General features: G+C 41.9%; 1 protein-coding gene across 2 annotated transcripts in view; it reads right to left on the bottom strand.

The window, feature by feature from the left end:
- Positions 1 to 25664, bottom strand: part of MID2 (midline 2) — a 158345-nt gene extending 132681 nt beyond the window's left edge. The window contains exons 1-2 of one of the 2 annotated variants that reach the window (XM_006889903.1): positions 25626 to 25664; positions 7656 to 8371 (exon numbers count right to left, since the gene is read on the bottom strand). In XM_006889903.1, the coding sequence (XP_006889965.1) occupies positions 7656 to 8315 (660 nt within the window). In that variant the 5' untranslated portion in view covers positions 8316 to 8371; positions 25626 to 25664. Of the gene's footprint in view, positions 1 to 7655; positions 8372 to 25625 lie in introns of those variants that run through there. The other variant, XM_006889904.1, reaches the window with a different exon arrangement.
- Positions 25665 to 25672: the final 8 nt, after the last annotated feature.

Here is a 25672-nt window from a genome sequence, read left to right as displayed (position 1 = left end):
TGTTGTTTGACCTCTTTCAATTGAGCTTGACTTTCTGGCAGTTCCCTGATGATGTAGTCATTTTTTCCAACAATCATCAGCATATTTTACTTTTGTTGTATTATACTTACGTATTGCAATTTGTATGTTGGTAGGGGTAAAAAGAACTTTTTTTATTGTCTGACTCAACTGCACATAGCATAACAACATACCTAGAATCTGATCTTTGGTAATCCAGCTGGCTCCACTGAAAAGTGTTCTTAGCATTGTTGTTGCTGTTATGTGCTGTTGAGTCATCTGTGACTCATAGAGAACTTATGTGCAATAGTTCTGAAGCCTGCTCTGTCCTGAGTCAGTCTCACTTACCCTAGGTACTGTATCATTCCATTTCATCCAGGCTCTTCCTCCACCCTTTCAAGCATAATGTCCTTCTCTAAGGATTGGTCCCTCCTAGCCACATACCCAAAGCATGCGAGACAGAGCTTCAAAATCCTCCAAGAAGAAACTTGGTTTCACCCTCGCCCAGACAGACCTATTTACTTTTTTGGCGGTTCATGGTATGTTTAAGACTCTTCTCCAGCATCACAACGCAGAGGCATCAATTCTTCTTCTGTCATCCTTAGTCATTGCCTAGCTTTATGATGCATAGCAAGTAATTGCAAAGACCACAGCATTAGGATTTGTCATCCCATTTGTTAGGGAGCTCTGTAGTCTCAGGATAGATTTGCTTTACAAAAAGTCCATTATACTTATGGACTCCTCATACTCACCATATCCACAGATACACTCACAGAAGATTAACACACTTTCTCATCCCTCATCAGACACCAGGACACACATTTATAGATGCACTTAAGTATATAGATGCATAGTCATTCACAGCCACTCATCCAGGGAGAAATACACTTGTATGTATATATAGACACTTAACATATGTATGTGTTAAACCCAGTCTTTAAACCCAGTCTTTCATAAAGACAGTTCTCTTTCTCTTATATTCATCCTTATACTGGTCCAGATGTCAATTGGTAGATAAATTGAGGAGACAGAACTGGGTGTCAAGTGGGTGAGAGGACAATTGATTAGGAGAAGGTGAGGACAAAGTGAGAAACTTATCAAGCAGAAAGGACAAATAACAGTGATAAGATTCTAGAATATCATTTTTTGCCAACCTTTTAAACTCTCCTTGTGACTTTCCTTTGAAAATTCTCCAAACTCATATCTCCCTTCTTTTTCTCCAGCAATCTAGAGCTCTTTGTCCAACAATCTCTCTCAATCTCCCTCTCTTTATAGCTGTGTGTGTTTGTGTTCTCCATGATAAAAAGCTTACTTTAGTCTGCCAGGTAATATTTTATAATAGCAAAATCCATGATATGTAAATGTCACTGTACTTAAGAATTATCTGTAGTTATGAATTTGTGGAAATGTAATGAGAAAAAGAAAATGTGCTTGTTTATTCCTTTCAGGAAATTCCTCTATTCCCCCTGGTTTTCATCAGCTATATTTTTGGCAGGCTGTGGGCAATGGAAATGTGAAGACATCACTCTCAAAGAGAATTATAATAATCGCATCTGATTTATACACATGTCACCATAGGGTTAGGCAGTTGGAAAATTCAGCAATCAAAATGAATAGGCACTTAAAATTAAGGGCATGTTATACTTGTGCTAACATTTCAGGTTTTCTACATTGTCAGTAGTTCACAAAATATTTTTTTAAACTTATAAAGTATTCATAGTGGCAAAGCAGATTTATATTCTTATTCAGCCATACTTGGGAGGGGGGGGTTCAAAGCCCTTTACAAGTCTTTAAAAGATGCACATGCAGCATGCAACCAGCGAAGGCAATTTGAGTTCAATTGTTTTCAAAGTGAAGGCAAATCTGTATCATATCAACACAAAGCTTCAAACATGGCAATGACCACTAAATGTTCAACAATTTTTCAATCTATTCATTTGCTGACGGACATTTGGGTTGTTTCTCTTTTCTTGCTATGGGAATAACACTGCTATGAACATCAGTGCACAAAACACAATGTACGGGAATGATCATATGAAACACAATGTGAATGAAGGAATGTGTGAAACACGGTATACATTAGCGAAACACAATGTAAACTAGAACCATTACCAACTGCCCGTACACACACACACACACACACACACACACACATATATGTATGTACTTAAGCGAAAAGAGACTGTGCTGATAGGTTTTATGTTAATTAATAAGAGTCATGGATACAAGTATTCATTGACATTGAAGAGCTAATTGAACCAAAGGTAGCCTTCTTAAGGTTATGTGTTCTGCTTCTCAACCCCACAGGCAACCTTGACAACTAAAAAAAGCATATAACTGTACAAATTTTTGAAACCCTCACACCCATTTAGAGTACAGGTTAAGCAGACAGTCTGGCTTCTGATTGTTCTGATCTTTCATCTATAATCTGTAATGTTTATTTAATCATTGCTTTTGCTGTTACTGTTATGTGCTGTTGAGTGGCCTGTGACTCATAGCCACCCTATGTACAACAGCCTTAAACTCTGCTCTATCCTGTGTCAATCTTATTGTCTCCGACACACCTATCCCCATTACCCCAGTCACTGAATCATTCCACCTCATTGAGGTCTTCCTCTCCTGTGCTGTCTTTTTACTCTCCCAAACATAACATCCTTCTCCAAGGATTGATCCCGCCTTGTAACATGTCCAAAGTATGTCAGACGAAGCCTCAGAATCCATGCCTCCAAGGAGCAGCCTGGCTTCACCCTCTGCAGGCCAAACTTGTTTGTTCTCCCGGCAGTCCATGGTAGCAAACATAGAAATATTTTTATCGTTAGGTACCTTCTTCACATCAGTTCTGATTCACAGTGACTCTATGTACAAATACTGCCCAGTCCTGTTCCATCTTGACGATGGTTGCTACGTTCCATCCCATTACTGCAACCACTATGTCAATCCATCTCACTGAGGGTTTTCCTCTTTTTGGCTGATCCTCTACCAAGTACAAAGTAGAGTCCTTTCTCCACAGACTGAAACCTCCTGATAGAACATGTCTGAAGCACACACAACAAAATCTCATCTTTCTTAATTTTAAAATCTTTTAAAAAACACACAAAAAAATTAAAAAAAAATACCCAACACATCAAAAAGGCCCTTGCCAAAAAAAAAATTTAAAACCTTTTTTTTAAAAAAAGGGCCTTCATCAGACCCAATGTCATCAAGCCAGCAGAGAGGCAGCCTCATGAAACTCAATGGAGGGTTGTCATGAGTCAGAATTGACTCAGTGGCAGCAAGAAAAGGATAATTATGTTGTTGCTATTATGTGCTGTTGAGTCAGAAGCAACTCATAGCTGACCCTAGAGTGGGTTTTAATAGGCAGTAAATCACACACAAGAAGACTGCTCATCTTGCTCCCTCAGAGCATCTGGTAGTTTCCAATCACCTACCTTTGGGTTGGCAGTGCAATTTCTTACCCACTAGGCCACCAGAGCTCCCCAAAGGATAATTATAAGCTCCAAAAAAGAAACCTCCAGAACCAAAAAGGTGAAAAAACAGTCTCAGTTACCAGAAAGGCAACGCCCTAGAGATATACTACTGCTGTTCTCCTTCCCCCTTCAGCCCTCCTGTGCTTCTCTCAGAGCCAGGGCAGTGTACTCTCGCCACTTCCTCCCTAGCTTCTAACAACTGACTTCTTTCTCCTTAGGAAAGAATCAAGCAAATTAAGGAAACCACCTTAAATGCTTTTCTAACATCAACTTCACCAAAAGAAATGAGTATATGTGACAGTAAAAGTCCGGTTTCCTCTCTGTTTAACATGAACAACCAGAAATCCTTTTACATCTGGTGCCAAACCAAAGTGAGACACCCTCCCCTCCAATTGTACCACACAAAGACACACACATATACGCATACACATACAAAAGCAGCACCTCCCCTTCCCTCCCTAAAAGTCCAAGATGTTCCAGACAGCATAACAAACCACCCGGTTGGGAATGATTCATATTTTTCCACTCTCTGTCCAAAAGTGAGCAAAAAAAAAAGTTTCCACTTAATTTATAATCAGGATTATCTGTACATTTCCTAAAAAAAAAATGTAAAGGGAAATGATTTAAATTCTTGCCTTCCTTTCTCTGAAAATTACTGGCTGGTCACAGATTTCACTCAGTTATCTTTTGATAAAATCCTAGTGTGAGCCCATCCATGCATTGCTGGAGATGAGAGCTCGATCTGCCTGATGCCAAATACATAATCAATCATTTAGTGCCTTCAGTTGTTTTCAAAGAGCTGGTGTTCAGTAGCTATAAGCTCATTGTATTGAGCCTTTTCTGTTATCTCAGTGGTACATATGGACACAGATTTTTCTGTTTGGAATATTTCTCAAGGCCAATGTCTTATTTTAGTCCTGACACCTGCAAATATTTGGCAGAAGTTGCTCCATTCTCTTCATAGCCCCCACTCTTCCCACAACCCCTCCTCTATCTCTTTGCCATTATGGAGCTGTAAGTTTACAGTATGTCCTTTCCTTGATGCTGTTAATTGTCTCTCTATGACCCATGAAACCGGCAGCTGCTGGAGCATAAGGTTTGGTTTCAAATCACATTTCATGGAGAAAATGTTAAGTTCAAAACAAAGAGGCAGCAAGCTATAATTAAGGTAGCAGGTAGCCTACAGAAAGGATACATACATAACTCGGGAACAAGTGGCTTAATTCCAGTTCTATCAGCCAATTCAGTGACTTTGACCAAAACACTTAACATCAAAGATTCAGTTTATGCAAATCTCAAGTGTAGGGCTTGGACTAGACCAAGTCCATGGTCTAACAGTTTTGGGAATTTTTTTGTTTTGGGTTTGTGTGTGTGTGTGTGTGTGTGTGTGTGTTGTGGGGTTTTTATTTGGTTGGGGTGTGTGTGTGTGTGTGTGTGTGTGTGTGCATGTGTGTGTGATAATGCAAGTCAAAGTACTTTATTTTAGAAAAATTCCAAATTTGAAGTTGTGCATGTCTGTGTATGCATAAATATGTCTGTTGTCCACAGATTCACATTTCTATCTGGACATCAGGGCTCCTAAATGCTGATGCCAATAGGATCAGTTTCCCATATGAAACTGATTTATCAAGCCCACCATTCCTGGATCTTCACATTAGTAATCAGTTTTATCAATAGGCCACCAGACTTCCCTGAGCCCTGGGAGAAGGTACTCATTTCTTTGAGGTTCTGCACTGGGAGATCTACCTGTAACATGGGAGTCAAAGATTTCATTTTGCACACTCAGTGCCCATGGAAACTAACATTTAATGGTTCTAGGAATTGAAATGAATGAGACTCTCTGCAACTTTGATGGAGTCCCTGGGGGCGGGGTGGAAACAGTTAAAAACTCAACTACTCATCAAAAGATTGGAGGTTTTGGTCTACACAGGGGTGCCTTGGAAGAAAGCCCTGGCAATAGGCCAAAAGAGCACAGCTATTAAAAATCTTATAGTATCTAACTCTATTCTGACACATGCAGTGTCGCCATGAGTTGGAATTAACTCAACAATGCTAAATAATAAATGTGGTTTGGATTGGTTTGGGGGCCCTTGAGATGAATGAGACCATCACTCAAGTGAAATCATCAGGCCATATTGAATTTGTCACAGAATATATAACTACATATCAATAAGAACTCCAAAGGAAGAAATCACTGTCAATCTGAGCACCCTCAACAACAAACTACAGAACTGTTTGCAACAACCTGCAGAAGGGAAATTGTGTCATATTCTGATTATTGCTAACCTTCATCAACATTATCGTTTTACATAAGTTACAATGATTTTTTCATAGCACGACAGGAAGAAAAACTCAACTCAGGTCTTGCTCAGGTTGATGCATTCAACTAGTTGTTGGATGGTAAACTTATTATTCATGTAAACATTTTACTTTCCTGGAATCTCTGTCAAATAGATCTTGTTTTAAAAAATAATTTGTTGACAACAGTCTGGGACAAGAGGTGTATTACAAAGTGGACTGGCAGGGGGAGAGGAAGGGAGGGAAATGTGCAACAGTGAATGAATGAAAACTCAGCCTTTCTGTAAATTTTCGTTAAAATCACAATTAAAAAATATTTTAAGAAGTATAGTGTGAAACACAACATATACAAACTTTGTAAACAAACCAGTATAAAATAAAAATTTTAAAAACATTTGCCTGCATCACAGTTGGTAAAGGAAATAAAACCATCTTACATCGATTAGCATCATTGTGCGGTTAAAGTAGGGCTTTTAAAAATAGGCAATTAGACTTCCATATAAATATTATATGGAACGGTAACAGATAAGCAAAGATCAACTCTTTGGCATAAAAAACCCACCAAAATCCAACAAAACTTGTCTACCAGAAAAAGAAGAGTGTGACACAGGTCTCAACTAGAACTTTTAAAAGGGAATTGTTGAAAATCATTGCTAGCAAGTCAGTTCAGGCTTAAAGAAACCTTCTAAGGGAGCTCTGGCAGCCTAGTGATAAGGAGTTGGGATGCTAATGCAAAGGCAGGTGGTTCAGATCCACCAGCAGCTCCAACAGAGAGTCATTATGTGTTGGAACTGACTTAATGGCAGAGTTTTAAGCGCTTATAAGGAGCCGAGGTGGCACACGGTGGTTAACTGCTCCACTGCTAACTGAAAGGTCAGAGATTCAAACCCACTAGCCCCCCTGGAGGAAACAGAGAGGGTAGGCTGCCTCCCTAAAGATTTACAGCCTCGGAAACTGTATGGGATCGTTCTCCTTCGGCCCACAGAATCGTTATGGGTTAGCATTGACTCAACAGCTGGGGGATTTGTTTATTAACTGCTATAGCAAATCAGTGCTTTTGAGTTGTGGTATATTGACTATCCTGTGGGCTGCCAAAAGAACAAATATATCTTGGAGAAAGTGCAACCACGGTGCTTCTCAGAGGCAAGGGTGCTGAAATTTCTTCTCACACGCTTTAAGCATATTGTTAGGAAGGGCCAGTCCTTGGAAAAGGACATCAGACTTGGAAAAGTGGAGGAAGATTCTCAACAACATAGACTAACATAGCAACTATAACAATGGGTTGAGCACATCAGAGATGGTAAAGATGGCACAGGCCAAGGTAGGGTTCATATTCATTTTTCATAGGGTCACTCTGAGCTGTATTCATAACAACAACACGACAATTTAGAGATGGCTGATGCCAAACCCTTCTCTCATTTACCGAGTATACACATAAACTTAAGCTAAGATCCACCACAAAAAATGTCTCCCTCACATAAAATCCATTCAGCCACCTCCACCCACACCTACACAGAAACACACCTAACCTCCCCATTGCTATACACATGCATATGCAAATCAGCACTTATGCTAATTGCAGTACACCTACACAGGTGCTCACATACTTGAAAGAGGCAGAAAGCTCATAGCAATGATATGTAGTGTGTAATGTCAGCGATAGAGAATGCTGGTATGGTGGGCTGTGGGCTCATCCTTCCCCTAGAATGGGCCTGAAGTGTATAAATCAGAGGAACAGGTTGCAGCTAGAGCTTGCAGATGAGCAGGTTATTCCTCAGGAGATGAACTTGGCACTGACACAACTCCTTCCATAGGCAGAATGACAACATTTCATTAGCGAATGTGCTAACTGTACAACTGTGTATAAAAGCAACAGAGTCCCAGACCCCTTACCTTGAGTTTTTCAAATCGATCACTCAGGGAAGCGACCTGATGGTCTCGGTGACGGCCCACCAGTTTGCATAAGGCACAGATCAGCTGGTCATCAGATACACAGTACATGTTCACTTTTTCTTTCTCATGGTCCGGGCAGGTGATCCCTCGAAGATGTGTGTCTGGCACTGGTTCGACCAAGCGATGGCTGGTGAAAGGTTTCTTGTTGGGGTGCGTGGCCCGCAGGCAACGGTCACAGTAGGAGACCTCGCAGGTGATACACGTTTTCACTGCATCCCTGGGTGGGTCCTGCTCACAGAACTGGCAAGCAATTCGCTCACTAGACATGGTGGTCCGGGACCTATAAGTCCTCTCCCGGCGGCTCTCACTTGGGGAGTTGGGCCCACTAACGGAAGCCTTCTGGAAGCGGTCAATAATGTTCTGCAGGGTCACATTCCTCTTGAGGCCGTCCAGACCCCGATGGTTCAGTGAGATAACATATCTGCAAGTAGGACACTGGAAAGCAGTAACAGGTTCAATGGATTCACCAGAGCTGCAACTCGAGGCCAAGATGCGATTGGCACAGCTGAAGCAGAGGCTATGAGCACACGGGAGGAGAAGAGGGTCTTCAAACAACTCAAGGCAGATTGGACAGGTCAATTCAGACTCCAGTGTTTCCATCTTTAGTAACAGTAATCCTTTTGAGGCATTAAGGGCCACAGAGGCTGGGATTTCACCTACAAGGGAATACAAAGCAAGAGGAATTCAGCATTTCCCAAGGGCAAAGGGGATGGTGCATTATTACACATTAACCAATGAAGATTCCACATGCTGGACTCCCCAAGGAAGCTTGAGCAATAGGAAAGCAATTGGGAATTAATCAGAGAGACACTTTCTCCTCTCCCTCAAACGTTATTCTTGGCAAATGCCTAGAATTTCTTTTCCTACACTAAGGAATAGAACCTAGAGTGGCCATCTATGAATCCTGGTTTACTGATTAGCACTCCTGCTTCACCTCACAACATTTGTATGGATCATTCTCTCCCCATATTCTCCACTGGCATTACTTGTCCCGGGCTATGATAAGCCTGAAGGCCCTGAAAAATTCTCCATCTCCATTTGCCAATATTATTCTCTATTTCACTTCAAAGTAAAATATTGGGGCTGCTCCTATTTCACATCCAGTGGAAGAAAAACAAGGTCATATTTCAAAGTAACTCTCTAGTTCTCGAAATGAGTTCCATTCTGAGAGCCTGTGTAGAAAAGAAGAGAGGGCTTTAGAGAAATGGAGTGTAGGATAATAAGCTCTTCTGCGTGTAAACTTGAATTACTTCTTATTTCCTCACTCATGGACATTTCTGTCCCATCCCAACTCTAGTAAACTGAGTTAACTAGGACAAAAGATGGTTGCTGTCACTTTCACTTCCCTCCCCCCTCACCTCCAGAAAAATCCTTCATTTATTTCATCAAGCTGAATGGGAAACAATTTCACCTGTTCGACTTACTGCTGATAAATGATGGAGACATATTACCTCGTGGCTTCAGTTTGGTTTTATTATTAAACACCTGATGGAATTGCACAAGCCTGCTAGGAATCTCATCGCCCCTTGTGTCTTTTCTGACTTCCTAAAATGGGAAACAAATCAAAAACAGGATGCAAATCAAGATTTCAGATCTCCATATTAATTAGCAAGGTGAACACCCCAAAATTTCTGACTGACAGAAATTTTCTGCTATCGTTGTCTCCATAGAGTGAAAGATGCCACGCAACTGACAGGAGACTAAGCTCTTGGTCTACCCATCTGTTCTCCCACAGGTATTTCTGAGCCACACATGCCTTCAAATTCATTAAAACCTACGCAGGTAAATTTTACACAGGTGAAATTTACACAGGTAAGTTCTCTTTACCTTAAACTGAGGAAAAGTAAACAATATTATCTTATTGGCTGAAAATGTTATTCCTGCTTCTACGAAAGAAAAGTATCATTTGGTTTTTTGTTTTGGGGTGTTTTGGGTTTTTTTAAGTAACTTTCGATCATCATCTCCTCATTAGAGAACTTGTTCAGGGCTTAGAAATTTGATCCTGCAATTGATTATTTGTTCAGCTATCATAACTGACCACTGCTACCTGCATAGCTATCTTTCAGGACATCTAAATACTGGGTACCATTATGGCTTGCTCATAGGTCTAATAGATATATTCCTAAAAGTTGTTTCTAAGTGCACTGAGTAACTGCCATGTAACAAAAAGCTATAGGAAACCGGGCTATAAAAATACGAAATCTTTTTGTAAAACAATCCATCACAGTTAGGTTAGTAGGTTCAAATGTTGATGAAGCTCTTTTTTTTCTCTCAAGTCATATGACACTGTCATTTTACAATTTAAAAAACAACAACAACATAAAAACTACAAAGTACTTGCCAAAATATTGTCATTTATAACATCTGTCATTTCTAGAAGCAGCCCTAGTGGTGTAGGCTGGTAATTCAAAGGTCAGCAGTTCAAATTCTACAGCCACCCAGCAGGAGTGCCTTGTCCCATAAAGAAGTACAATCAGACAAACCTGACGGAGGGCTTTTATGAGGCAGACTCAACTTGACAGAGGTGAGTTTCAGGAGATGTTTAAAATTAATTTCTTTATTGTTGTTGTTATGTGCCATTGAGTCGCCTGCGACTCATAGCGACCCTATGTACAACAGCCCTAAACCCTGCTCTGTCCTGTGCCAACCTCACTGTCTCTGACACACCCACTCCCATTACTCCAGTCAGTGAATCAATCCACCTCATAGAGGGTCATCTTCTCCTGCGCTGACTCTCCACCCTCCCAAGCATGACTTTCCTCCAAGGACTGGTCCTCCTTGCAACATGTCCAAAGTATGTCAAACTAAGTTTCAGAATCCTTGCCTCCAAGGAGCAACCTGGTTTAACCCTCTCCAGGTTGAACCTGTTTGTTTTCTTAGCAGTCCATGGTATATTCAATATTCAAGGCTACAGTTCTTGACCTTCTGCAGCAAGCACTTCAGGTCCTCTTCAGTTTCAGCAAGCAGGGTTGTGTCATCTGCATGTGCAAATTGTTGATGAGTCTTCCACCAATCCTGATGCCTCACTTCTCATAGAGCCCAACCTCCTGGATAATCTGTTCTGCATATATGTGTCCTATCTCCATACCTTTTCAATTTCTTTATAAAGGGTAAAAATAATTCTGCTGAGCTGGACATATTTCACAGAATCTTCGAATTTAAGAAAAAATTTTCAAAGATCACAGATTTTTACTTTTAACTCGACAGAAACATTGCCTTTAAGGTATTTCGACCTGATACCCATCAGGTGCTCAAATTCAACCTTACCCATAGATGAATTCATTCTTATTCACCTAAACCGGTTCCTCTTCCTATTTTCCTCTTATCAGGTGAATATCACCATTCAAGCCTAAAAACCTGGGAGTTTGTTCATTTACGTGCTATCACTGAAAGCCTAGGTGACTTCCAGAACATTCTATTTCACTTTCTTTACATATTTGCCATTCTAGCTAACTCTTCGTGCTCCCTTATGCCAAAGATTATTTCACATGTTCTTTGTAGTGCAGTGCTTCACAGAAAAAATTATGAAGTGAAAAATTCTCTTGCCTAAGAGAAGGAGGGAGCTAGCATCTATGCAGTGTCTGCTGCATACCAGACACTATGCTAACAAGTCACTATTTCATTTAATTGTTGCAGCAAGCCTGTGGGTGCAGCGGGCACTATTGTTATACCCATTTTGCAGTTAGGAAGCTGAAGCTCAGAGTTGTTAATTAAATCCATCAAGAACCTACAACCAGGAAGCTACAGCTCACAAAGTCAATCAATGTCAATGCTGTGCTCTTTCCCCTGCACCTTTGTTTCAATCAGCTCGCCCCCTCACTGAAGTTTATCTCGACTATTTACAAGAGGGCTTCTAAGCAGCATAGTCCTGCTTCTATTTTGGTCTGTGTCCCTCTGAGATTCTTTGAATCTGCCTATCTCATCCTCAGCCCCCTTTAGAGCCATGTGACTGCTAGGCTTCACTCTGCATTTCTTCTTACTGCATCTTCCAGAATTGCACTGTTTCATTTTCTCAATGATTGTGTTGGGGGCTACCTAACATTTGCGTGAGGCCTCCTGCAAAAATGACAGTAGGTCATGAGTATTGCTGAAATCCATGTCACAGTGCTGAACCCTGTGTGTAAACAAATAACAGTATCATAATTCTCCTAGCTCTTCAGAAGCAATCTGTGCAGAAGAAACAATTCTCCAATTTTCCATGAAGCCCTAAAAAATAGTTCATGAATATACATGACATGTGAGCCTCATATGAAATGAAGCTTGCGAAAGTATTCTATGGGTCAGCATTGCCTCAGAGAAAGTCAAAACAGAGGCTTTAGTCAGATTCCTGAACTTCCTAAAACTGTTTGCAGAATGCTATGTGTTTCATACATGCTTTTCATGGGAAAATGATTGCCCAAAGTATTCCAAAGTCCTTAGCAAAAAAAAACCCAAAAAAAAAAGTTACACATCCGTGTTCTAAGAAAACCTACTGTGGACCTTTTGTCTCAGATTTCTAAAAATAGCTCTTGGAATGTAACAGCAATCAAGATTGACTTCTGTTTTCTAAAATAGCCAGGAAACACTTAAACATGAGTAAATGAGTAGGGGCTGCAGGGGCCCAACACTGGCAGCAAACTTCAGAAACAGAAGAGGAGGGCATCATGGGATAAATTATACAGAGTCATTGATTCATGAATATGTATTAAGGCCCCACCATGCATATTCATTGAGGCCCTAGTGACCAAAGGACCCTGGGTCTCTTGGGTGAGCACAGCTATGCATGGAAGAGCATAGGACAATGGAAGTCTTGTGCTGTGACTTCCTCCAGACCTTCTCTGACATCTCTCTTGTACTCTATCTGGTTATAATAAATGGGAAACTATAAGTATAGGTAGTCTCTGTGAGTTCTGAGTCATTTTAGCAAATTAGCGAACATACACGGGTATAAAAAAAAATGCCATGTAGGTGGCCGGTATCAGAGATGGAAGGTGAGGGATACAAGTTGTCTTAGCATTTTTTTAAAAAAAATTGGGTTTTACATCAGTTTGGGTTTGTTTGTTGTTTTTTTTGTTGTTGTTTATTTATTTATTTTTTTTACAGAGGTTTTGGATTTCCATTCATTCACTGCGGCAATATTCTCCCTGCCCACCCCTCCCCACCAGCTCGCTTCCCCCTCCGAAGAGAGAGAAAAAAAATTCCTTCATTAGTATACAATTCCCACGTCCCTTCCCCCTAGCCCCCACCCTGAGTACACTTCTCTATGCAACCTTAATTCTAGATTCCTGTGCTAACCATAATACTCAATCATATATCACCTCTAATCTGTTCTTTCCCTCATTTGTTTCAATACAATATACATAATTTATCCAGTTTTTTCTGTCATACCCCCACCCTGATGTCAGACCCATTCTACAACAGTGGCACCATGCAGTATTTGTCCCTTTGTGACTGAGATATTTCACTCAGCATAATGTCCTCCAGGGTCACCCACTGGAAAGGGTCAAACCAGGAGGCAAGGATTCTGAGGCTCCGTCTAACATACTTTGGACATGTTGTGAGGAGAGACCGGTCCTTGGAGAGGGACATCATGCTTGGGAGGGTGGAGGGACAGCACAGGAGGGGAAGGCCCTCTATGAGGTGGATTGATTCAGTGACTGGGATAATCGGGATGGGAGTGTCAGAGACAGTGCGATTGGCACAGGACAGAGCGGAGTTTAGGGCTGTTATACATAGGGTCGCTATGAGTCGCAGGCGACTCGATGGCACATAACAACAACAACAACACCCCAACTGATTTCATCTGGTGGCACAATGGGTTAGGCACTGAGCTACCAATCAAAGTCAGTGGTTTAAACCTATCAGCCACTCTGTAGGAGAAAGATGAGGCACTCTGCTTCTCAAAAAAGATTTACAATGCACACCCATGTTTACAACATTATTGCATGAATTTTCTCATTTATTTTTCACAATTCAGTAAGATGTACATACTAGTATTAAAAAAAAAGAACGTGTTTAAGGCCATACTGGTCATATTATTTGCAAGTAGCAACGCTAGGATTCCAGCCCAGAAAAAAAAAAAAGCTGAGAGTTTAGAAACAAACTCATATATTCACGGTCAATTAATTTTAAATGTCAAGGTAATCCAATAGGGAAAGAACAATATTCAATAATTGATGCTGGAATAACAGGATCTCCACATGTCAAAGGATGAAGCGGCACCACTACTTCATACCATATATCAAAATCAATGGAAAATGGATAAAAACCTTTTATTTTAGAGCTAAAACTGTAAAACTTAAAAGAAAACAAAGGTAGAACGCTTAGATATGACACCAAATGCATCAGCAAAGATAATAAAAACCTATTGTCACAAAAATGGTAACGTTTTCATGCTTCAAAGGGCACAACCAAGAAAGTTAAACATCAGTTTCTTCTGTACAGCATATAGCTCTGGAAGTCTATTGGTGAGGAGCTGTGCTACCAACCCAAAGGGAGACAGTATGAATCCACCTGTGGGAGAAAAAGGAGCAATCTTCTGTGCAATTTGCAACCTCTGAAATCCCACTGAAAGGTCAGCTATAAGTCAGTTCTGACTCTGACAGCACACAGTAACAAAATATAGCAGATAAGAGACTCGTATCTTTGCTACAAGTCTCTTATCAGCTATATTTTGTTACTGTATGTGACTCGTATCTTTGCTACACCAAGAAAACAAATAGGTTTTTCTTTGAGAGGGTGAAACTAAGTCTCCCCTTGGAGGCTAAGATTTTGAAGCTCCATCTAACTTAACTTTGGGAGCCTTGCTAGGAGAGATCGATCCTTGGAGAAGGACATCATGCTCAGAAGGGTGGATGGACAGTGCAGGAGAAGGAGACCCTGGATGAGATGGATTGATACAGTAACTGGGGTGATGGGGGTCGGTGTGTCAGAATTAGTGAGACTGGCTCAGGACAGGGAAGGGTTCAGAGCTGCTGTACAGAGGGTCATTATACATTGCAGGCAACTCAACGGCACATAACAACAATAACATACTATGACAAGTTTGGACCCTGGAGTGGCATCCACTGCCTAAATAACATGCCTCTGGGAACTCTATGAACTTTGATTAATGTCGATAGTTGTAGAGGGGCTTCAGGTCTTTTGTTCATAGGGTCGCTGAGTCATGCTTGACTCAAAGGCAATCAACAACAAAAATATCTTTGCTACTAGGCCAGTAGGCAACATAATGACAAATGGAGAAAAGACTGATGTTGTCGATGATTTCATTTTACTTGGATCCACAATCAATATTTATAAAAACGGCAGTCAAGAAGTCAAAACATGTGTTGCATTGGGAAAATCAGCAGTCAAGGATCTCTCCAAAGTGCAAAAGATCAATCATGTCATTTTAAAAACTAAAGCACACCTGGTCCAAGCCATGATCTTTTCAATTGCTTCCTATCCGTGTGAGAATTGGACAATGAATAAGGAAGACCAAAGAAGAAGCCTTTGAATTATAGTGCTGGAGAAGAGTACTGAATATCCCACAGACTGCCAAAAGAGTAAACAAAAATGTCTTGGAGTAAGCACAGCCAGGATGCTCCTTAAGAGGCAAGAATAGTGAAATTTCATCTCACATACTTTGGCTTGTTGTGAGGGGAGGCCATTCCATGGGGGGGAAAAACATCGTAGTGCAAAAGGTGGAGGGTTGGAGAAAGAGAAGACCCTCAAAAGATGGATTGACCCAGTGACAGAGATAGTGAAGAAAGCACTGGGTAGGGCAAGGTTCAAACTTGTTGTTCACAATGTCACTAAGCGTCTTGGATGACTTATGTCACCAAACAACAACAATCAGGCATCTGTGACTATAAATCTTTTATGAGAAGAGATTGCCCATCTTTCTCCCACAGAGCAGTTTGTGGATTGGAGTTGCAGAACTTTTTAACTAGCAGCCAGCTCCAAAAGTTCCACAACTTTAGGGTCAATCAGCAAATGAAAAGGTACTCAACCTCATTCACAATCAGGGAAATGCAAATCCAAATTACTAGTATAGAGCACTTAACAATGAGTGTTAGTTGCTGATTCCCACTTCCGGGGCTTTGGGGCTAGGATTAAGTGCTAGTTGTAGATTCCCAAACAAAATGTATTTTGGTGGTTTATCCCATGCTGGGCCACCTGGGAAAGATGGGCTGCCTCCAATTAAAGATTTACAACACCCTATGTGAGGGAACAAACAAAGTGAGAGAGGGTGGTGTTAATAAGTTGAACGTGTATGCAAAGTGGAAAATGGCAAATCCGTGATGCATTTCCAAATAAGCAAAGCCATAGTAATAGAAAGTAGATTAGTGATTGCCAGAGGCTGGGGAGAGGGACAAATATTAAGAAGTTACTAATGGATGTTTTGTTACTTTTTGAGGTGACACAAAAGTTCCGAGATGAGACAGTGATGAATGCGCAATTTTGTGAATATGCAAAATGCCAATAAATTGCATATTTATAAATGGTTGCCATTATGATATGTGAATATATCCCAATGCGGGGAGGGGACACTATTCAAATCCAAGTCTGTCTGGATCAAGAATATGATTAAACCACTATGTTAACTAATCAAGCACTATGTAATGACAATTGTGAAATTATGCAGAATTATTAAACTCTATTCGATTGCTATGGATCAGATTGCTTACTCCTTTCAATTTTTTTATCTAGGTCAGTGATTTCTTTCCTAGTTTCTACAATAGACTGGGAATCAACAGTGTGTTTCAGAAAATTCTCTGAACTTCCAACTTAATTTGAAACGAGTCCTAAACAACAATATGACTCCTGTATAACAAAAATGGGGAAGGGGAGCAGGAGGAAATGGTAGGACAAAAAAAAATGACAGAATGCTGCAATGACAAAAATTTTGTGATTCACTAACTGTCTATGAATCACTAAGCTATGTAGAACGTGTGCTAAGGATAAAGATGGGATGTGAATCTGATGGGGTGTAACCCCCTGCCAGGTAAGTATGAAGCTCTTGTCATAAAAAAAATGCATTGATGAAATGCCTTGGAGGACAGAACTAAACACACATTTGAAAAAAGAAAATTCTCGATTTCTCAAACACTTAAGCAGTTTCCTTCTGAAACACTTGGTTATTGTCATGGAGTTAGACCACCACTCCATGTTGGTTTTAGGTGCCCTCCAGAAGGTTCTGACTCATTGTGTACAACAGAAGGAAATTCTGCCCAATCCTGCACAGTCCCCACAAACACTGCTCCGTTGCAGTCACTGTGCCAATTTGCCTATCATTGAGAGTCTTCCTCTTTTTTTACTGCCTCTCTCTACTCTATCAAGTGTGATGGTCATGTACAGAGGCACAGAAAATACGTTTGTTGTTACTGACTATGACCCTCTGAACAACGGCTCTGAACCTTGCCCTACGCTGAGCCAATCTTACTGTCTCTGACACATCTCACCTCATTGCCACATGATTATGCACTTGTCCTTGCTTTACTATATCTCTCATTGCATAAAATATACACTGTTATTTCCAATTTAATTAAGTTAGCAAACTAGCGTTTATAGATTAACTGAATATTATTGTAAATGTCACAATAAATGACTGGGATGTTAAACACAAAAACGTCACTTGCTAGCTTTTAGGTTAAAAAAATCTTTTTAAAGAAAAATAAAAAAAACCAACCAAACCATTTCTGTGTGGTTTATCTTCACTCTGTACTTAGACGCCTGGAAAAGGAAGTTGATGAGAATCAATTTACAGGAAGGCATCAGAGCAAGAAATACAAAAGAGGAATTTCAATGAAGGTGATTTCAGATTTCTAAAAAAAAAAAAATTACTAGTAACACATTGCTCAGGTGCTTCAACAAAGTTTAGAAATTATCAAACAACATCACTAATATCACATGCAAGCAAAATTCTGCTGAAGATTACCCAAAAAGTACTACTGGAACAAGTACATCGACAGAGAACTACCAGAAGTACAAGCTGGGTTTAGAAGACGTTGATGTCTTCTAATTTGCCAATGTCAGATGGAGATGGATTTTAGCAGAAAGCAAAGAGTACCAGAAAAATATCTATCTGTGTTTCATTGATTACACAAAGGCATTTGAATGTGTGGATCACAACAAATTGTGGCTAACCTTGAGGACAATGGGAATCTCAGAACACTTGATTGTGCTCACGTGAAACCTATACTCACAACAGGAAGCAGTCCTCAGAACAGAACAAGGAAACACTGCAGGGTTCAAAATCAGGAAAGGAATTGTCAGGGATGCATCCTATCTCCGTTAACTTTTCAGTCTATATGCATAACAGGTAATTCGGGAAGCTAGCTTTTTGAGGAGCAATGTGGCATCAGGATTGGAAGAAGACTCAACAAACTGCACTATGCAGATGACACCACCTTGCTTGTTGAAACTGAGGAGGACCTGAAGTGCCTGCTGCAGAAGGTCAAGGACTGTAGTCTTCAATATGGATTGAAGCTCAACATCAAGAAGACAAAGATTCTGACCACTGGGCCAATTAGCAGCACCATGATAGATGAAGAAGAGATTGAGGTTGTTAACTATCACAGCTTGCTTGGCTCCACAGTCAACATTGCTGACACCAGCAGTCAGCAAATCAAAAGACGAATTGCACTGGGGAAATGTGCTGTCAGGGACCTCACCAGAGTGCTGAGAAGCAATGATGTCAGTCTAGAGACTAAGGTGCACCTGATCCAGGCCATGGTCTTGGCAATTACTTGTTATGCATCATAGAGCTAGACTAAGGATGATAGAAGAAGAACCAATGCCTTTGAGTTGTGGTTCTGGAGAAGAGTCTTGAACATGCGATGGACCACCAAGAAAACAAATAGGTCTGTCTTGGAGAGAGTGAAACCAAGTTTCTCCTTGGAGGCAAGGATTTTGAAGCTCCAACTCAAATACTTTGGGCATGTGGCTAGGAGGTACTGATCTTTGGAGAAGGATATCATGCTGGGAAGACTAGAGGGACAGTGCAAGAGAGGAAGACCCCAGATGAGAAGGATAAATACAGTAACTAGGGCAATGGTGTTAGGTGTGTCAGAGCCAGTGAGACTGGCACAGGACAGGGTAGACTTCAGACCTGTTGGACATAGGGTAGCTATGAGTCACAAGTGACTCGAAGGCACATAACAACAACAACAACATGTAACAAAAACATGTCAAGGGGGTTTTGGTCCCTTAAATTATCTGCATTGAAGTGCTACATTTTGCAGTTTTAGCAAATGGGTGTACTGGTAGTACAGTGGTTATTCAGTGCTAACCAAAAGACTACTAGCTGGCTACTTAGTGATTTGAGCCTGCCCACAGCTCCATGGGAGAAAAATGAGGCAGTCCGCCTCCATAAACAATTGCAGCCTTGGAAACCCCTGAGGGACTGTTCTACTCTGTCCTGCAAGCTCACTATGAGTGTAATCAACACTTTAAAAAACCATGAAAGATTAATTTCAAAATTGCCCTCTAAATCCAGAATTGAGTTAACTCTGACCAGGAACTGCACTTAGTAAAGTCTATTATTTCAAATATTTGATTCATTAAGTGCTCATAACAGTTACCCGTGGTGGACAGTGTTTGGTGGAGCTCCCGGTTGTAAAACAGGTTTGGAAGCAGGAGTGGCATCCACTTCCTAAATAACATGCCTCTGGAAACTCTATGAACTTAGAGAAATGACATAGGTATAGAAAGGCTTCAGGCCTTTTGTTCATACTGTCACAATGAGTTGTGCTGGACTCAATGGCAATCAACAAGTGCTCATTAATTTCAACACCTAGCATCTAATTTCCTTTTCATCAAGTCTACAAAGCATTATTCTGGCCTCTCACTATGTTCCTTGTCCCTAGGAAGCTAAATTTTCCTTCCTTCACCAAAAAGCCAGGACTACGAGACCAACCTTGACCTCTCTCTGGGCAGTGGATTGAGAACTGAGCAGAGCTGCAGGCTTTGCTAAAACAAATAGAAAAGAAAGACTACTTACTTAGGGTCTTTAGAAATGGATTCCCTGACTTTGATGTTAAAGAAATCAATGAGTACCCAGTTAGTCTGGTGCTTCCTCAACTGTCAAATGTCATTCAAGTTGGGCTAGACTCACCAGACAACTGTAAAGTGCTTTCCAGTTCTGGTCTCCTAGAATTTGAAAGCTTTTGCTACCCATTCCTCATCAGAAAAGACACCTTGGATCACTGTAAACTCTCACTCTCATGCCATCAATTTGGAACAAACTCATAGTTTGACCCTCCAATGGATTTTCAGAGACTGCAAATCACAAGGGAAGAATTGCCCATCATCCATACCTTTATTAAAAGGACTTAGAAAGGCACATGATTAATGAGTATTATCTCCAAAAGAACTGAAAATGGACAAAACACATTAGCTTCTCCTTGTCCAAACCAACGTGCTGATGGACAGTGGATGATTTTACCTGTTGAACCAGCAGACAACTAAAAAGAACAGAGATTCTTATTGACTAATGAGAAAACCTTTGGAATTGAGAAGTAAGACAATGAATCCCTAGAACATCATTATTAGAAAAGGACCACTTGAAATAAAAAAAAAAAGCATTTAAAAAATGTAAAAGGCAACCAATGGATTTTATATTTTCTTGCTGTGTAGGGAAATGATTGAAAAGAAAAAGGGACAGGGGGCATGGTGCAAGGAGGAGGGGCGAGAACGAGATAGTAATCATAATAAAAAATAATTGTTGTGGTTTGTTTTGTGCCGTTGGACCCTATGTACAACAGCTCTGACCTCTCTGCTCTATCTTGAACCAATTTCATTGTCTCTGATGACTCAGTGACTGGAGTAATGGGGGTAGGTATATAGTCAATAACAGTCATCTTCTTACTAATATAAGCTCTACTGGCATAGTGCATAGGGAGCTTTGATCAGCACAGAGAATGCACAGGACTGAAGGGTGCTTATCATCTGACAACAAGAACTAGAGCTAGTTCCTATCTAATAGGTTACTAAAGGCCACTTAATAGTTCATGATATGTAGACTCAATTATTTCTTTTTTATAACAATGCGCTCCTAAATCTAACCACTGGGTATTTTACACAACGTAGTCATCATAAACATTACAATGCATATCCAAATAGCAGAAGGAAAAGTTCTAAATCTGCCATAAAAGCAAAAGATTAAGTAACCAAGAAACGAAATTTGCCAAGGTAACACGCATTATAATTGACAGGAATCCTAAGTACAGCTCCCAATACCTTTCTTTTAATGCAGATTGCACTGGCAGTTGCAAGGTTGGGGAAACAAATGGAGAACGAACTTAATTTACCTGCTGCTGCCAATACAGCTTTTCCAACTATTCTGGGATTGCTTTTCCCCACCCTTGCCATCTGATGGAATATTTGTAAATTTCTAAATGATCAGTGGCACACCTGCCAGGCAGTCAGCTCTTCTTCTACAGAATAAAAACCGTGAATATGTGGGATGTAGGGCACGTTGTTGAATGTGAAACTGAGAAGATCCCAGGTTCAGGTCAGAAACAAGGGACAGAGAACAGAGGCCTCCTTGAAATCCAGCTTCTCCTCCCCCAGGAACCACATGGATCATAGCAGCACAGAACAAAGGGCTATAGACAAAGCAATCAGAGATTCTTCCATTTCAGGGCTGTATTCGTTCAGACACATCACTGGCCTGCCTGCATTAGCACAGTTTAGCATAGTCATACATTATGCTCCTACCAGGGCAAAATGGCAAATAAATGCAAAGATTGGGATTGTAGGTTTCCCAGAGGGGTTTTGGTTATATAATGAGGTTTGTTATCGGATCATCTGGTCTCTGTAAAAGCAAGATCCAGAGCCTGAGGACATTGTCCAGAGATGTCTGACCTGCAGGGGAAAAGGCTGAGACAAAGCTCAAGGTCAGAGTTTTACAGGGAGCCAAAACTCAAGTAGGACAGCTCTTACAAATGACACTTTTTGCTAACCCACTTAGGCCAAACCAGTGTTCTTGAGAGAACTATAACACATTAGAGCAACACCACCACCTTGGTGTCCAACAGTGTCCATCCAAAATGTCAACCACTGTCTAGAACTCCCCTGGACTGCTGTTGCAGTACCAAGATGTTGTATGCTCTATTTTTATAAGACATCGTCCCGAAGTTAAAATATCCGGTTTAAAAAAGGAGGTGCTTTCAAACACAGAACTTCATTCTTCCCCTGGCACAGGAGAAAAGACAAGAGAACTTAATGCTAAGACAGAAATAAAGCACTTGCTGGCCTCCATTACCAGCTATGAGGTCTTTAAAATCCATAGACTGAGTGACACTCAGTAGGCCAGCAGGTGTCTAGAGACTAGCCACTGGAGAAACAGTATCTCTGTTGAGAGAGGAGTGCTGAGGGATGAGGAAAAAAGCAAAACAAAAAACCAGTCCCTTTTCTTCACCAAGCCAATGAGATTTGCTGAGTGGCAAAGACAAACTGCTTCTATAGGTTCTTTCTCAATTGTTCTGGTGTTGGCAGATTTTATGGGAGGAGGGACGAGGGAATGGACGGGCTCACTACTCAGAGCAAGTTTTTGGATGCAATTACTCCGCTGGCACTGTTTTTGGAGCTACAAGTTGGAGCACGTTGCCCTGCATTAGAGGAGAGATTAACTAAACCAATTTCACCTAAATCAATTTGCACTGTTTCAGATGATACGCTTATAAAGCATCCCAAGTTGCTGATGTGCAGCAATGTACTTCCTGGAGGTGGCCTTGCTGCAAGGAACAACATGCTAGCTGAGACTTCTAATGGTCTTAAAAGTAAATGAGAGAGAAACAACTACTTAACTACCTTTTCCTGTCCCTAGCCTCTACCCTTGCCCTGCACGGCCTTTCCCTGTCCTGACTTGGAAGTTTCAAATATGAAGCTAAGAGATAATGGATGAAGTTTGGGGTTTCAGGCTAAGTCAGCAGAAGCTTTGAACACTGTAGTAGCTTAATAAACATGGTTGACTCACCATTGCTAGATGCTAATCAAGTTTCTACAGCCATGCCTGAACTTACTTCTGCCATTTTTCAGTAGAAACTGAGCATCGTCCCTATCAGCTAAAAACATGGGAGATCTCAAATGTGGGTTTTTTGTTTTCAGATTATCCTGTCTCAGATTGCCATATTGGAGTTGCTGTGGTTGGTTGCTGTTGAGTCGAGCACAACTCACAGCCAATCTATGAACAAAAGACCTAATTAATGCCTTTCCATAACTATCGTCATTTCTCCAAGTTCATAGAGTTTCCAGAGGCATGTGGTTTCGGAAGTGGATGCCACTCCTGCTTCCAAACCTGTTTTACAACTGGGAGCTCCAACAAACACTGTCCACCTTGGGAAACCATTACGGTATTTGATACCCCAATGGCACAAGGTTCAGCATCACAGCAAACCCAGGTTACTTCATACTGCACATTGACAAAAAGTGATGTCCAAAGTTGAAGAATGTTTCTCCAAATATAACAACACTAGTTTCATTTAGCAGTGGTCTAGTGTCATCAAGTCAAGTATGACTGACAGTAAGCTTTGCACAAAAGATCTGAACTTTGTTCTATAACTAATGTCATTATTCACATTGGAGTACATTAGAAAATATTCAAACCATGACTTTAAAAAAATTAATACTCTGTATGCATCGCTCTATACATGATTCCATGCAGTTTACTTTCATTAAAATAAACAGATCAAAACAAATAAACAAACAAACACAAACCCCAAACAGACTTAGGAATGAAGTACAATTGATTTGTCTCCCAGGGTGGTTAGTAATGCCAAGTTAAGGTTTCCAGTAAACTAGGATTCCTGCTTAATTCCCAGTGTATCCACTATCCCAATAAAAGGTAAATGAAGTATTTTCTTTCAGAAGTCTCATGTGGAGGGTTTATGGAACCCTTTCATCTTCAAAAGACCCAGCCAAGACTCACAATACTCTGTACACATTACGCCTCTTATATAAGTGCACCAACTATGAAAGAAAGGTCATAGGAATGGCCCAAGGCCATAAAAGCCAATGTACCATCAGATTTGGGAAGAACGTTCTGATCTTCTTGGCTCCTAGCCCCGTGTTGCAACTACATAAAGCAGATTGTGTGGGGCAATAAAGGGAAATCTAACTCACATTTTATACCTGTATTAAGTCAATTGATTGGATAGCAATAGGTATAAAAATAGCAAAGTCTGTTGTTCCTCATCCCCCACCCCCACCCCGCCTCAGGGTAGTGATGAGAGGCGAGGAGAGGAGATGTAAAGGAGGAGAGGGATGCCCAACAAGCAAGAATGGAACAACACTGATTCCTAAAACAAGATTGGGGGGGGGGGGGCTCACTATTCAGCAAGCCTTCTACAATTGGAAAGTTGCCAGAGAACTGATTACCGTTCTGGGAGGTAACAGAATAGGGTTAAAGGCAGCCCTTATGGTTCGATTTTAAAACTTCATGAATCAGCCGCCATACAGCACTTGTTCATGTGCATAGTTCCCCAAAGTATTCCCTTTTAGGGGTCCCTCTGTGAGCCCTAGTGGCCAACCAGTGAAGCACTAGAGGGCTCACCTGAAGGCTGGTGTTTGGGAGCCACTGAGGCTCCACAGGAAACTAATGGGGGTGGGGGAATCAGCTCCCACAAACCCCTACCGGGTAGCGCTACTCAGTCACATAAGATGGCTATGGATTGGATTCGACTCCAAGCCACACCACACCACAACCACAACCACAACCACAACCACAACTGGGTGGGTGGGGAAACGGTTAAGGTCTAGTGTAGCAGCTAGTAAGATCGGCCATTTCAAACCTGGCGATTGGCTTTCAACCAGTCACACCCTTGAAATACCCAATGGAGCATAGTAGTACTCTTCACACACACGAAGTCACTGTGCATGGGAATCTACTCAGCGGCTACCAACAACCCTTTCATTTTCACTGTAGAGGCTCACACGACCATTACCATCCACTCCACCCCACCTCCAACCCTGTCAGAAATCCTCCAGAGGAAGTAGAGAGAAACTGAACCGCTCAGAGGTTATCTGAGTGCACAGGTTGAGGGGGGAAAGGCTGGGGGCGGGGGGACGCAGAATTTGAAAGCCAAGTGGGCAAGCTGATGGGTGACAGCGTAGGAGGAAGGTGAATGAGCGTGAAGGAAGGGAGGAGAGTGTGGAGGAGGGCAAGTCAAGAACCAACCGACCCCAGGATGCCAATTTCCTGCTCTGGGAAGAAATGCCTCGGGGAAATCACGCTGTGAAGCACCCCAAGAGCTAAGTAACCTAAGCCCTTATCAGCACCAATAATGTTTCTGTCGATCTACTGCGGCGGTAATAGTTTCTACGAGAAAGGAAGGGGAAATACCCCACCTCTCCTCCACTTCAATCGCAATTTGTCCTGTGGACACATGTTAAGTTTGTTTCTTCCCTTGCAGACCTGGTATCACAGGCCAGAAAGAATGAACCACCTAGACCGAGACTCAATGCTTGCGCCCCAAGCGGAACAGGGATTAAGTTTCGCAGGGCCTCCCTGCCGCCAGGGTGTCCGCAGCATCCCCAGCTGCTGCGGCAGCCGCCGCTGGGCAGCCAGCCGTCCGATGGGCGCCTCCCGGGCCAAGGAGGCTGCCGGCAGCGGGAGCGTGGGAAGGCGGCAGTGCCCTTTCCCAGACTCCAGCTCGGGGTCCGGGGAGCCCGGCAAGGCAGCGCGGGAGGCCGCGGCAGCTCCCGCCCAGCACCCTAGAGTGCAAAGTCCCGTCCCGGGAGGGAAGCCACAGAAGCCCGGGCTTCAGCGGCGCAAACGGAGGGGCAGGGCCGGTCTGGGGCCGCCGCCGCAGCCGCCTCGAGTCTCCCGGTCTGATCACCCCGCCCCTCCGAGCCCCGGCGCACTCGGCCCCGCCAGCACCTGAACGACCCTGGCTCTGGCCACGGCGCTCAGCCTCCCCGGGGACAAGGCGAAGGGACGCTTTTTACCCGGAGCGCTCCCAGGTGCCAGCCATCTCCTCGGCGGCGCGACGGAG

This window comes from Elephantulus edwardii, unplaced genomic scaffold (genome assembly GCF_000299155.1).
Source record: "Elephantulus edwardii isolate Elephantulus edwardi_28Jun2011 unplaced genomic scaffold, EleEdw1.0 scaffold00083, whole genome shotgun sequence".
In the NCBI taxonomy this organism is placed as follows: Eukaryota; Metazoa; Chordata; class Mammalia; order Macroscelidea; family Macroscelididae; genus Elephantulus; species Elephantulus edwardii.
This window is presented reverse-complemented; position numbering and strand designations above follow the sequence as displayed.